This window comes from Phaenicophaeus curvirostris, chromosome Z (assembly GCF_032191515.1).
Source record: "Phaenicophaeus curvirostris isolate KB17595 chromosome Z, BPBGC_Pcur_1.0, whole genome shotgun sequence".
Classification (NCBI taxonomy): Eukaryota; Metazoa; Chordata; class Aves; order Cuculiformes; family Cuculidae; genus Phaenicophaeus; species Phaenicophaeus curvirostris.
The window spans coordinates 72,967,390-72,982,846 of record NC_091431.1 but is presented as its reverse complement, the minus strand read 5'-3'; the positions used below and the strand labels follow the sequence as shown (position 1 = coordinate 72,982,846).

Genomic DNA, 15,457 nt, shown 5'->3' with positions numbered 1-15,457 from the left:
AGCCATGGCATAGGCAGAGGTGCAGGGTAGGGCAGAGCAGGTAGGACACAGTTCAGCACCATGTCCTTATTTTGTTCACCATACCTGAACCACATGCTGCATCACCTGGTACCTGTAGAGCTGGGGGAGCTGCCAGGTGAACACCTTGGTGTAATCCAAATCCATCATGCTTTCTTTGAGGAGACACATCTGCCTTGTCAAATTAGAATAGGGGAGGTAATTTAATATTTGCATAGATAGGGTCTATATCGGCTTTTCTAAGATGGGTTAGGGAAATGGAATTCAGTTAGAAACTAATAATAATTGGAATTTGTTAAAACATGAAGACATGGGTAAGCTTGATCTTTGAAATGAATAACTGATAGAAGTTGAATAAGCAGTGAAATAACTATGTAGTCTTTTCATCCATATATATGAAATTCGAAGTGTGCTATTCCATATTTCAGACACGTACAATTGGAAAGCCTAGCTATGCTGATTTTGGATTTAAGATTTTATATTAGAAATAACAGTCTGGATGAATAGTATAATAACACTGCATTTAGCACCTGTGTGGCAATTTAAAATCTCTATAGATGTGCCTTTATTTACAGTGATGTTACACTTTCATAGGATGTTAATTTTTCTTTATGCTGCTCTTGATTCCCAAGCTGCAGACACTCTCGTGAAATCTTTTTTCTTCCTTAGACACACAAAAGCATGATAACAGTTTTAGCATCTGTGAAGGATTCAGCAGCTCAATGCAGGCTTTTGTGGTAGAATTGACCTAAGAGGGAAAATCAACTCCCTCAGATTGAACACCAGGATTAAAACCTAGTCTCTCAAAACCCTCCCAGTGGTTGTTTGACCTCCTGCATAAGATTTCCAAACTCTGATTGGTTAGCTGATGGTTTGCTGTAGATTGATGTGAGTGTTAGTGAAGTCTGATGTTCAGCTTTCCTTTAAAAGCCCAATCCTGAATATTTATTTTCATAAGCATGCCCAAAATGACACATGACTAAATTTTTTTCTGTGATGCTAAGCCAGAAACTAGCTAAAAGGTTTGAAGGAAGTCAGGGATGTTGCTTGAAACATAATATCAGAAGTGTGCATTTGACTCTCTGATCAGTCTTCTAGTTGTGGGAATTAGGGACTGTTCCCTCATAAATATCTGTAGTTAGAAACTACATTTAAATTTTTTTTTTAGAGTTCAAAGAAGACTAATACTTTTAATTGCTTTGGGAAAACAAATGGTTTTTGCTTTGCTTTTGCTTGACTCTTCCACAGCCACACATACCCATTTCAATTTATTTTTCTTCTTGGCTTGATATTCCCCAATTTGTGTTTTAATTATTTGCATTTCCATACATAGAGAAGCTAGTTATATCCACCAAAGTCACTAAAAAACCTTTAATGAATTTGTAAAAGAGTGTTGCTTCTCCCATGTATAGCAAATACGATGCTCTCCTGTGATGTAAAATGTGTGTATGAATATGTGTTGGACAGGTTACTCAACATTGAACAACTGTGAATATATTTTTTTCCCTTGTATTATTCTTTTTGCACTGTGGCAACCACAACTCAGGCCAATAAATCTTGCCTAGCTGTGCACTATTTGAAATAGGGTTTGTTGGGGCTGTTTCTTGATATTCCTCCACTTCTTAAAACCAGAGGTCTTGTTGCCATAGGTACGATCTTGAAAGCGTCTGCACGGCCTAAAAGTCTTAATGCTACTGACAGCCACTGGGACTTGCACGCTTTTGAAATATTTTATTCTGAATCTTATTATTCACATGTCAGGAGAAAAGAACAAAGGTAGGCTAATCAGGTGAAAATGGTGCAAAACATCTTTTCACAAATTGGCATACCTTTAATGTACAAGATCTGAGAACGCTCTGTGTTCAATGCAGCAGTGTGCATCCCACTGGGAAATAGGGCAGCTGTGTTTTTCTGCTGTACAGAGCGTCTGGATGTATAGATTTTAAATCTATTGGTGGTCTCAGGCTACGTGTTGCCCAGATGGACACCGAACACTTGGGGGAAGTATTTTGCAGTCAAGGAAAATAAAAAAAAATCATATCTTTGAGAGCTGCTTTTAAAAATGGCAGAAGTGTGGTACAGTATGGAGGTCTGGAGCTCTGGGAGGTGGCTGGGAGGAGATGGCAGTAGCAGAGGGTTGGAGACCCACACACTGATGTTTACAAGGTCTTCATTGCTCCCCAAGCATATGGTTGTCAAAATGGATATTTCTCTCTCTGAGCCTATCTGAGCTGAGAAAATCTGCGGAAAAAGTCATAGATGATGCAAAGAGGAAGATCCTGTAGCAAGCTGCAATATCTAACGTTGCTTCTGAGAACCACAGTGCGGAGAGAACCCAAGATATTGTGTTGTAGCTATTTCTAGCAAAGAAGCAGATCTCCTACAGAGCCTGTCTAGCATTTTGCCCAGGCTTTTGTATGCATTAAGGACGGTTGTTTAAATAAGACCTTCTGATTGTTCCAAATCTTTACCAGATCCTCTATGAAGTCACTGTTGTGACTGGAGACATCGAAAGTGGTGGTACTGACACCAGTATTTTCATGACTGTCTTTGGATCCAATGGGACCACTGAGGAGATGCAGCTGGAAAAAAATGGAGACAGGTACAATATCTTTGTCAGTTTTACTCATCAGAAGTGGAGTGATGACAGATGCTGGTGTCAAGATGAGATGCACTTTGGGCTTTGGACATGCTCCCACTGAAATACAAAGATAAACTCCCATTTACTTTATAGATTCAGAACTGTGCCCTTTGTAGCTGTTGTTATAGTATGTTTAGCAACGAAAAGGAGAGCACTGTGTGGCCAGGGGACTCAACCTACATCATTTGCTGTTTCATTTGACCTGTTCCTCACGGATTTAGAGTTGAAAGTTTAGAACAAAAGTATGAATTTTAATGTCTTGCATCATCTCCAAGACGATCTGTAAACATTACATGAAACCACAGGTGCAAATTCTGCAAAATGGATCTTTTGTGGGAAAATAAGTAATTTAATTTAAACATTATTTATTGGGAATGCATGAGTAACACCGTGATGAAGAAAGACAAACTAACATGCGCATACCTGCCTTAGGAAGTGCCTGTGATGGGAAGGTGCTGATCCTCTGTATGCTCCTCAAGTTGGCTTTGCTGGCCAGATGTCAGCCAGCTTGGTCCAGAAGCTGCATGAGAGATGCCAGGGCCTGAGCTGATAATATGAAGGCCTTGCTGAGAAGAGGGTTTCTTAGCTTGGGCTCTGTGCCACACTAATGTAACCACGAGGTTTTGGAACTGGAGCTGGCTTGTCTACAGCTGGCACAACAGGGACACATGACGACATCTGCCTGCCCAGATGTGGTCTTATGGGGTAAAAAGATGTAAACATGCCACGAGCTGGGTGGAGTTCTGCACTGTGTGCTCTGGTTTGACTAAAAAGAAGAAATCTCATGTTTTCTTCAGCAGAAGCAGCTAACACTGTAATCCCAATCTGATGACAGCACTTCTGTAAACCAAAAATATCCACTTGCCACTAGTCCATTTCCTCAAGTTTTCCTGTTCCTTCCCAGCACCTCCCTCAGTACTCAAAGCTTTGGCAAGAATGAACATGGCACTAATCAGTTTTTAGACATGCTTTTCATTAACCTTAAACTGAATTAATTGACTACCTCTGATCTTAATCAGCAAAGCATCTCCCGAGCATCGGGAAGGCAGGAACTTTTGGCCACATGGTTCAAGCTGAGCTTCCTGAGGTGATGATGGACTCTTCCCCCAGCTTCCTCGCCATGCAGTTCTTCCTCCACAGCTTTGTATACCATGTGTGGGCTGGATAATTGAAGATAAGGCTCCCTTCTTAGAGGTGTTTGCTCAGGGGATGTTTTACTTGCAGCTGTCATAGCAGAGTGGGTGTCTGGGTAAGCGTGTTCAGCTAAGCTTGAAACCTTCATATGTTTAGTTAGTAACAAGCATGAGCCTTGTTTGCTCTGAAAAAAAAAAATATAGCAGAGGTGCTGCTGACTAAAATCTCCGTGAGAAGCACAACTGAGTCATGCAGAAAGTCCTAGCTCTTAGCCTTACTCCCTATCACAGAGAGAATTCCAAAGGCACCTGGGCTACCAGCGTGTCTGGTTGTTGGTGATGACCCCCTTCCAAGACCCCAGACAGTCCCAAATGTTTGTGGCTGCCCCATCCCTGGAGGTGTTCAAGGTCATGTTGGATGGAGCCTTGGACAGCCTGGTCTACCGGGATGACCCTGCCCATGGCAAGGGGGTTGGAACTAGGTGATCTTTAAGGTCCCTTCCAACCCAAATTATTGTATGATTCTATGGTTCTATTATTCTGTGGTTCTGTGATTCTATGATTCTATGATTCTATGATTGTACTTTAAGCCCAATATTCAGTCCTAGTGGTGGGAAAATGGACAATGACCACTGGTATTTAAAAGTAAAGCAGAATTCGTGTCAGGGTACTTTAACCAAATATCTCTAAAAGAGACAAAGACAGCTCCAGCCCTTCAAGAGAGGGACTACAATTTCTCTCCACATGGCCAGGCAAGTGATATGCCTAAACTCTGTGGCCTACAAGAAGACATCCCATTTATCTGTCTACATGGGTAGGATGGATAATGTCTGTCATGAGGGTATGAAAACGCTGTAGAGAGGTCCACATATTTTGTATGTTATTACTTGCTTGGGTTGTTTTCTGCAAGTACAAGATCTGCAAATGGTGATGAAAATTCTCTGGGACTGTATAAAGAAGAAGGATGTGTAAAACACAGGTATTAATGTGCTAATATCCCCACGATGCTGTGCTATTCTTTGGGGATGTACAGCCACATCTCTGCTAGCTGAAGATGCTCTATATCCCACCTCCTGTACAGAGCCCTTGTTATCTCATTAACACTCAGCAGAGAACATGTGAGTCCCCAAATGCAAATTCTGCCTGATTGCACACCACTCCCACCAGTCTTCATCCAGCTATTAACAACACAGGCTTCCCCAGCTCTTGTTTTGCATTTAAATCTTGCCAGACTTTCATAGAATCATAGAATCACCAGGTTGGAAAAGACCCACTGAATCATCGAGTCCAACCATTTTTTTTTGCACAAGCAGCAAGGAATGGGTGAGAGCCACTGGAACCAAGTGGTAAAAGACACTTCATCTTTATAGGGGACATCCAATGCCAATTCACTCACAGCAGCTTAGTGCATTACGAAGAACTGTCTGTCTAAGCTGCTGCAGATTTAGAGCAATTTTAGCTACATTACTGTTATTGCCAAGACCTCTGGGCAATAGAAATATTTATAAGTGCAGGTATGGGTAGGAAATCTCAATGAAATCCCTCAGATAAATGCTTCAGTGACCAGGAAAAGAAATAGTGGCAGTCAGCATGTCTGGGTACTTCTTCCCTTCTCAATTTTTTTCAGGCTTATGCTCCTGTTTATATAAATAAGGGATAGAAAAGAGCTCTTGGGTCACCCAGTTTGTCACTTTAGCAATTTCTTTCCTCTCGTGTGATGACTTCCTGGAAGCAGCAGGTGAACAGCAGCCTTACAAATTGTAAGCATGGCATTTACTGCAGATAAATAATGGTTTATTTTGCTAACAGACTGTTTAGCTTGGAATTCCTCAGCCTAGAAAGGAGCAAAGTGAGAGAATTCCATGCAGCTTTGTAGGTAACAGTGATTGTAATGAAAACTGATCATAGGATCATGGGATAATTCAGGCTAGAAGGGTCACACCTTTTTCTTAAGTAGAAGTGGAAATCAATCCAGTCTAAGCACAAAAGCACATTCTGTTTCTCACAGTGAGACAGGCTGTCTTAGTACCCAGTACCACAGAAAGACAAATAACAAGAGAGAGGGGAGTTTCTCAAAGAGCAAACATAACCCTCAATGACTAGAAATGGACTGGGACCAAAATGCCCTATCCAAATGCCTCTGGGAGTGCAGGGAAAGCAATGCCTGGATGAAAAACGAGAGGCTTGAGCCAATCGCTGTTGCTAACATTTGCAGCTATGCAGGCTTAGATAATGGTGTGAGGATAATCACATTCATTCTGCAGGGGGTAATCTGAGCAGAGACTGGTAAAGAAAGGGTTTTTTTTCCATATCCTGGCACTGCACAGCTGTAGGAGGCTAAGTACATTGCTAGGAATGACATATCATCATTATGGATTGTCTAGTTTATGACTGTGGCCACAGTTTGCAGAGTTGTCTCCAAACCTCTCTGCAAATACAAGTAGCTCACAAAGAGAAGTTTACACAAAAAAGCAGCCTCAGTAGCTTGGTAGACCCTCTGGATTTGGTCTTCTAGTTAGCAAGGTCTTGATTTCCATCTCCAAGCCCACAGTGGGTCTGCTAGATTATTTTGGGGGCAAACCTAGAAGGTCCACTTCTTCTAAACAGAGTAATATTAAACCTGAGGCTTTCTTCCTAGCACCATTGATGCTAAGAGGGAGGCAGGCCAGTGTAATACCTTCTTCAAGAAGCATATGTTAGTTTTTCCCCTTTTCCTGCTTTCTGCTGATTGCTATGGATGAGCAGTTCCAACGTATCTTAGTGCCTATGTGCAGCAGCCAAGCGTGGGGAAAGATATTTCATGCATTGTCACACAAACCTATCCAGGTTCTTACCAAAGGCGGAACTAGTTTGCAAATCCAAATTCCCTAAATTCAGGAGGGGCATGCAGGACAGTTGGTTTTGGCTCCTTTCTAACACAATTTGCCTGCATTTGCTAAATGTAGGCATTGGGCTCCAGCTTGCAATCAGGTTGCGGTATTTAGCTGAGCTGCAGGAGCTGTCTATCACCGCAGCAAAGGAAAGTTATGTGCTGCATCTTAGTGAAAGAAGATTAAGCAAAATTGCTTTGCCTTCTAGCTGGGATGGGCTGAGGGCAAGCCCATGGGCCAATGCCAGAAGGAACGCGATGTACATAAAACTGACTGTGAGTGTCTATTTTCCTGGTTACAAACAGAGCGATAATGTATGCTACAGGCTGCCTGGAACAACTCCAGGTGCCTTGTATGGGACTGATTTTCTAGGGGAGGAGGAATCCCTGACAGATCTGCACTGAGGTATCTTGCCAAAAGCACAGTAGCTGGTGATGGCAGGACAGAAATGCTCAAGTCCAGTAAAGCACACTCATAAACTTTTAATTTGAGGCTGTTGGCAAGGTGTGAGTTGCAGCATGGACAGGGGATTGAGACAAAATGAGTCTGTAAAGCAGTGGGAAACCTTGCCAATTTTTCAATCCTTCCAGATTTGAGCGAGGCCAAGTGGACAGTTTCATTATGGAGATAGCCGATATCGCACCCCTCCGGAAGATGAGGATTCGGACGGATGGGAAGGGGACTCGACCGCACTGGTTCATGGAAACGGTAACACACCTCACGTCACGCATCTGTTTGCAGTCTGCTTATGTTGAAGCCTCTCAGCCCTCCAGAAAGAGAAAAGCAGAGAGTGATTCCATTTCATTTGTTTTCTGCCTCTTTCCATTTAGTTTCTCATGTGTTTTCTCCTGTAGGACTTGAATCAAAATAGAGAGCAAGAGCAAAAGCTGTGCTGTAAAGGTTTATCACAGTCTCTGCTGTTAGATCTCACTCTCCCTTCCTGCAGAATAGCCTTGCCACCCAGGGCACCTGCAATATTTTTTGGTCCTTGGGATGTACCCTCAGCTCCTGCAGACCCTTGCCATTATCAAACCCCATGGGAGAGCATATCACCTTCTGCCAGGCAGGGACAGCTAGTGTGAGCCTTGTCTGGGTAGGATATTTCCAAATAATCCATTCTTTCAGGTGAAGCATCACAGCTCTCCCCTTGCTTTTTCACTCTAGCACACAGATGTATTTATTTCTTTTCTTCTCCATACAAGTAAGGTGTCAGTTTCTTCTTGTGTTTTAAATACAGCACGCAAAGCAGCTCCTGCCACTTCTGTTGACTGTACTTCTCCCTGGTGTCCTGTCTCACACAAAAGCACCGTTCTTGCCTTTATCTTTTCTACTAAACCATCAACCCTATGTAAACATCACATATTTCACATATTTAGGCACGAAAATGTATTTTGCTAGTTATGGGTCCTTATAATTTTACTTGTAGGATAGAGATGGAGTGATGCACAGATTCACACCGTCAGATGTCATTAAGGTAGAAACACACCTCTGCCATGTTCATTTAGCACACTTTTTCTGGAGTAGCTCTCCTACTGAATTTCTGTTTCTTGACTTTCCTTTGAGAATAGGTTAAGATCCAGATAGCTTAATCTATGGTCATTAAGAATAGTGAAAGATTTTTTTTGTTGGGTCCCTTATCCTTTTGACTAGTCTGAAACTTTTCTTCATTTTTTCAAAAATAACATGTTCCTAAACAATGGTCCTAGATGGCCACTAGTTTCCAGCAAAGTGATGAAATACCCTTCACCTCTATTAAGACCAGGCTGGATGTGGCTCTTAGCAACCTGATCCAGCGGAAGGTGTTGCTAGCCATAACAAAGGTGTTGGAACTGGATAGGCTTTAAGGTCCCTTCCAACCCAAACCATTCTACGATTCTGTGACTCTAGTAGCATGGTCTATAAAGCATTCCTGTGCGCCGTACCTTCTTGTACTTGAGCTTTGTCACTTCTACATTTTTTCTCAGCAACTCTTGTGCAGTTTGCCAAAGTACTAGACCTCCCGCTTATATCTTCCAAATATCTTCCACAGACACAATTTTTCTCTCTATGCCTAAGGAATAACTCAATCTGCTCTCTGATTTGATTCAGTTATCTTGGTCAAACTCCCTTTGCTAGTTCCCTGCCACTTACCTGAGTTTTATAAATCGAATTCACATAAAATGAAACAAAATAAAGCTTATTCATCCAGAGGCATTCCAGATCTTTCAGTTGTGAAATAACAATAGCTCAAAGGCAAGGGACACCCACATCTTTAGTGGTAGGTAGCACCTTCACATGCTCCTGTTGCCAGTTCTGACCAACAATCCATCCTGCTTGACTGCCCCACCCAAGGCAAGGCTTTCACAGAGAAGCAGACAAAAAGGACTCTCATATGGACTCATATGATGGGTTTATAGCCCTCTTGGAGCTCTAGGGAAGTAATAGGCACACCATGCCTGCAACTGTTTGAGAACAAGATTGTAGCAGCTTGGGAAAATTGTACCTGTATTACAATTTTTCCTAGAGAAACAGACCATGGAAGATCTTCTAGCTCCAGCGATATGAAGAGAACTTTATTTATTAGCTTTCTTTCCTACTTTCCCTGCAAAGGTAAACATAGCATTTGCATTCCCAGGCAGACAGTGAGGACAGGAGTGCTCTGGAGGAGGGGAGGAAGGATTTGTATTCTCTGATTTGTATTCCAGCCTTGAAAAATTATGTAGCCTGGTGTGACATGAAAACTGATCTGAGCCCATTTCCATTTCTGTCAAAAGTGCATATTAAAACTGCATAATGAAATACTTGTGGGGGTAGTGCTAAACTCTCAGACAGATGGTTCACAGTTAGTGCTAACTAGCACAGTGAAATGAGAAGCTAGATTAAGCCATCAACCCTGTAATTAACCATTTGTTGCTCCATTTATCTACAGGATATTCTCAGTTTTCTTGTTCTATTAGAATTACAATAAATGATCTTTTTAATTCTCTTTGGTCTTTCTGTAAAATGTTGCTGGTCATAATTCATGCTGCTTTTAGTTTACCAGTAATAGAAGTGCAAAAGTACTAATTAAAATGCGTATATTATCAATGATAATGTACGCAGCCAAAAGATTCTATTTGCAAGCAAAGAAGTAGCCCTTTTCTAATTTCTGTCAACATAAAATACATCAAAACTTCATTCAGAACCTCAACAAAGTAATGAACTTGGTGCCAAAGATTCAAAATGCACCAAAAGTGGCAATAAGATTTATATACTTGACACTTAATCCTCTACAGGGATCAGTGATGGGTTTGGCCAAAATGAATATTATTGATTATTGCTATGCACAGAGACATATTGAAAACTCTCTAAAGCTGAGCAACACTTCCTGATATCACCACTGCTGGGAGAGATAGGTCATAGTCAGGTCCTCTGACCTGATGCTGAATATCAGGTTCTTCCACACCAAGCTGCCATGAAGTTGCTCTGTGACTCTGAAAAATCTGAGAATAGAATCATAGACTCACGACACATTCTGGGTTGAAGGGATCCTTAAAGGTCATCTAGTTCAAACACCTACAGTGAGCAGGGACATCTTCAACTCGGTCAGGTTGCTCAGAGCCCCATCCAACCCTGCCTGGAACATTTCCAAGGGTGGGGCATCCACCACCTCTCTGGGTAACTTGTGCCAGTGTTTTACCATCATTTGCATAAAAAATCATGACTTCTAATTAGGCAACTTATATAAATGCATGGTTTGGAGACATTCTCCTGGGATTGCCAGTCCCTCAGACCACATGATGATTTCACCTGCTGCCCAGTGTATTAGATACGAAGCTGAAAAGCTAAAAATTAGAAGGGAAGAGAGCTCTCAGAGTGAAATAACATGTATTGTAAGACTGTTGAATTCTGCAGAGTTGCTTCCCTCAGAATTTTAATGTTACTTTGTGCTGTCAAAGCCAGGCAGATAAGAAGCTGTCTTAATGAAGCACTAATTGCATTGCATTCACACTTCACGAATAATCCTGAATGTGGGACTTGGTCTTTATTCAGTTATTTTTCTTTTATATAAAGGAGATTAGGAGATTTTGAGACAATTCGTTATTACTGAAGCTGACTGTTGTTCTTTGCAACAGCGCAGAGTCTTTTTGTTTTACCATCAGAGGACTCTGGTTTTAAGCAAAGCCTAATAATATGCAACAGAACCACAAAAACCTGTGGCTGAGTCTTTAAAGATGAAACCCAAGACCTATGTGCTTTGGCATTAGGGAGGTGTGAGCCCCTGCAGAGCATGTTTTACACTGCAGGTGGGAGAAGGTTGGGTTGAGGTAAATCAAATCATTGGACTTGTCAAGCCTTTTCTGATACAGGATACACTGCACAATTAATTTCAAGTTGCTGGTTTAATATTCTTGTCAGCTACTAAATTTGCTCAGCTACAAAGCAAATTATCAACATTTTATTCATAAGTACTGCTCCCATTTCCTTTTCATTTCTATAGGTCTTCTACAGGCCAGTTAAAACCTATGCCTAATTAGTGATAACTTTTGAGCTTAAAAGGATGGACGTGGTCCACAGCAAGTTCTAGATATCCTAAAAAAAATAGTTTAGATGCAATCAAAAGCAGCACTCTCATTGCCAAGTGATACCTAAATTTTCTAAGAGGAACAGACAGTATAAAAATAGCGTCAGCTCAGCTCCCTGAGTTGACTTTCTTGACCATCACGATCCAAATCAAAATCCTGCATCATCCTGTGTGCGTGCAACACCCACAAATATCTCCTTGTAGGCTGGGATTGATTTTGTGCTGTTTTAGCCATTCAAAAAGCTACATTCAGCTTTCTCCTTTTCTACCAAATAATTTAGGCACCCTCTGTGTTCAGGAGAGAGAAAGAGAGAGGAAGAGAGGCCTGAAATGGCTGTTTATCTGCCCATAGCTTGGGTGGGATGTCTTGCTTCCCTGGGGATACCCAGCTCTGAGCACTGACCATGGGAAGAGCTGACATGATGTGCTTGGGCAGGATGCCTGGTGTTTCGGTGGCTTGTGGTAGGTAAGCCAATCAACACACCCACAAGCAATAAGCCTGCCACAGGTTTCCTGCTGCATCCATGTCTCTTGCTGTGATCTCCCCTGAGCAAACAAAGCTCATGCTGTGAGTCTCTTTCTCCTATCTGTTCACCTCTGGAAAAGCACCCAGGATGAGATAGCAGAGGCTGCTCGCTCTCTCTGTGCTAACTGCTTACCTGAAGCTACGCGTAGATGAAATTTCTCATCCTGGGTGAGGGGCTGGGGATGGAAAGAAAGGGCATTTTGTTCCTGTGGTTTTAGTAGCCAAACAGCTTTTCCCAGACAGCATCTGGAGCACTGGGCATGGGCTGGTTATTTGTGAGAGGTTAGCTCTCTGTCTGCAAGCACACTCCAGCTGGCAAGTCTAATCTGCTTCTACCCCCCAGTGCTTTCCTGACATCTCCCTGCAAGCTTTGCTCAGGCCATTTTGCTATTAACAGTGTCACTGTCCTTCCTAAGCAGGGCAGAGGTATAGATGCCTGAATATTTTCCAGCAAATAGTTTATCTAAGGGGGGAAAATGGGTCATTTTCAGTCAACCTAAGATTATTCACAATTCAAATTTATGAATTTTAGCCAAAGAAAAGTTTCTTGGCTGGACTCTTAAGAGGATGTATATATCACTCACTCATCCTTGAGAGAGGAGACTTCCTTCTGGCCTGTTTCCCAGCAGAGAGGGCACCAGCTGGGGTGTTGGAAACCTAATTTCTTCTTGGTTCAAAGCAAGGATTTGATTCAACACCTCTTGACACATAGAGCAGTTTTTTGACCACAAAGTAATAGTGTCACTGTCTGTGAATAAGCAGCTTTTCAGAAAAATGGGACAGCTTCAACAGCCCAAAATGTCCTGTACCTCTGGGATGAAGGTGCTGTGATACAGATCCCCATTTAGCACCAGGCAGAGAGAAAACCCCAGATGAGTGTCCTACCCACAGAACTGTACAATACACGAATAGCACGGCTGCTGATTCAGCTTCAGTGTAGCTACTGCTCTCTTTAAAGTCATTTTTTTATAACCTGGAGCAAAATTCTTTTGAACTGCTAAAGGCGCTGGCAAAGTTTAGTTGGGGTCAACAGAAGTGCATGGGCTGGGACACATGCAGTTTGAGGAGAGAACTTGAGCACATTTTATCTCAAGATAAGTTTTATAAGTTTCTTAGGCTGATATATCAGAGTGCAGTGGAAGGTCACTAAGATAGTCAAAGGGCTGAAGCATACGGCACTCTTGGAAAGGCTAAGGTAAATGGAATTTTTAAGCCTTGAAAAGAAAAGTCTAAGGAGAGTGTAATTGCAGTCTTCTGCTGCTTAAATGGAGGTTACATCAATTCAGTCTCTTCTCAGAGGTGAATAGTGAAAGGGCAGGAGGCAGTGAACATGACCTGCAGCTAGGAAAATCCTGATCAGATTTAAGGAAGAAAATATCTTCCCAGTGGGAGTGATGCAGCCCTAGGGTGGACGCCCACACTACTGGGGGAATCTCCACCCTTGAAGATTTTCAAGACTCAGCTGGGCATGGCCTTGCACTTAGGCCTAGTTGGAGCCAGAGGTGCGACTAGACACCTCCTGGTGCCCCTTTTAATGCAACATTTTCCACCACTGCATGATTTCTTTCTTCCTAATGTCATGTCACATTCCTGTGACTTGTCTGGGGTCACGTTTCCGTGGCCCTTGCAGAGATGTGCCTTGCAAGACCCTGTTTCTTGAAGCACTGCCTCGCTCGGGTATGGTCCCTGCTTCTGTTACAAGGGTAACAAAAATGCCCTGTCTCCTTACTTCCTTCCAACTCCCCCAGTTTAGTGGGAATTTACTGCCAAGTTTTTGCCATAGGCAAGCGTAATGCCTTTCTCGCAGCAGACTGATGCTCCACTGAGCTCACCCTGAACAGGACACACAAAGGAGGGCATTTTATCATGTGTTTGTTGGAATAACTCGCTGGATCATTCTCAACGGTTTCCTATTCTGTTCTGATCACCACAGCATCTGAGTTCTTTCCTATGTCATGTTAGACAGTGTGACTAATATCTGTTGCATACTGTTTGTTCTGTCACCTTTTCCCAGAAGGAGAAGAGTGTGAAGCATTAAGTTTTGCTGGCCTAATTTTATCTTCTGCACTGCTTTAACTTGTTTGAGGTTAGTTTGCATATCTTTACAATGATTGCTGTGTGTTTTCTCAGAGGAGCAAGGTGAAAGAAAGATACTGCGTAGGTCAAGGAGTGGTAGTGAGGTTTTTGATAACTCTCTATTTCTTCATCTTTGGAGTTAGCTCCATAATGGCTCCCAGGAAAGGTGTGATTCTCTTAGAGATGAACTTTGTCCATAACTTATATCAGAGGACCAAATTTCTTCATGTGCTTTATCTGATGCAAGAAAACATCCAACGTTATGAAGACAGTTTCTCAGGACAAGTCACCACAGCAAATATTGTTCGCACCTCTGTTTATCTCAGAGGACTTCAGTGCAGGTTTTGAAGCTATGACTGAGCTCTACCCATGTCTGATCACACAATGAACTTCAGAAGTTTCATCTTTGCCCTCATTCAAACAGTAGATGAACTCTAGCTGAATTTTTTTTCCTTTATTTTGGCTCTTCACAGATCACCCTGAGGAACCTGACCAATCAAGAAGTGGCCACGTTTACCTATGGCGGATGGCTGTCGAAGCTAAAAAATGAGAAGGGAAGTCTTCTGTGTGAGATGCCAGCTGTGATAAATGATAAGCAGATGATGGAGGATACAACATACACTCTTCAGGTTAAAACCAGTGATGTTGGAGGTATGTCCGTGGTGGATTTTTTATGACATTTCTAGCATGGAGTTTTAATTATAGCCATGGAAAACTTCTCCGGTCTTATTTGAAATTATGTTAAAAAGCATACTCAATCCTACTATGCGGAAACATCACCATTTTGGCTGGCTGTTCATCATTACATGATTCTGTGATTCTGTGATTCTGTGATTCTATGATTCTATGAATGTTATACTGTGGGATTCATCCTCATTTGAGCACTGGGCACAAAATATTGAGATATAAGACCTTGATCTGACTGCTTGCTGCTTCCTCTGAAGAAACCTTAACAGAAGCTAGACCATGTTGTGATGGTCAGGAACCCCTTTTTTCTTTTTTATCAGGTTGTGTCCATACACACAGAATAGAAAAGCAGGTTATGGTCAAAGCTGACAGGATCCTGGGTTTCAGTCAGCACTATCTCCTTTCCTCAAAAATGACAGCAATTATTCACCCTCTTTTTCAAAGTGTCTTGAGACCATTCATCTCATGCTGTGAATAACCACCCCGAAATGCACACCAGATAGAAGAGGTGGAACAGAGTATAAAGAAAGCTGCAGAGCTTCAAAAGCCAAGAAATAAGATTTCTATGTCATTTCCTGGGATCACTGCCTCTTTTCATGAGGACTTCTGTCAGGCTGCTGAAATGAAAGCTGCAACCGCAGACATGCTGCCTCATGCCAAAATGGGGCAAGTCAGATATGATCTGGCAGACACCTTGTTTGAAAGGTTGACCCTCGAAGGGGATTCTGCCACACCAGTGCACATAATTACCTCCTGATCTCCACATCTCTTTCTTTTTTCTTTTCCTTTTTTTTTTTTTCCCCTGGATTTTCCAGTGGTAATTTATGCAGCTTGTGAGGTTTGATATGAGAATATCAAAATTCCCCTGGCAGCCTGTCTTTGTGCTACCTCACCATTTTTCATCTATCTTCTCTTCCTGCTACTTGTCTGAAAAACATGTAATGAAACACGAAAAACAAAGGA

General features: G+C 42.2%; 1 protein-coding gene across 1 annotated transcript in view; it reads left to right on the top strand.

Annotated features, from left to right (window-relative positions):
* The window catches only part of LOXHD1 (lipoxygenase homology PLAT domains 1), a 159,274-nt gene that overhangs the window by 118,870 nt on the left and 24,947 nt on the right, over positions 1-15,457 (top strand). Inside the window, exons 35-37 of the mRNA XM_069880363.1 lie at positions 2,493-2,620; positions 7,253-7,370; positions 14,281-14,458. Of these exons, the coding sequence (XP_069736464.1) occupies positions 2,493-2,620; positions 7,253-7,370; positions 14,281-14,458 (424 nt within the window). The remainder of the gene's footprint in view (positions 1-2,492; positions 2,621-7,252; positions 7,371-14,280; positions 14,459-15,457) is intronic.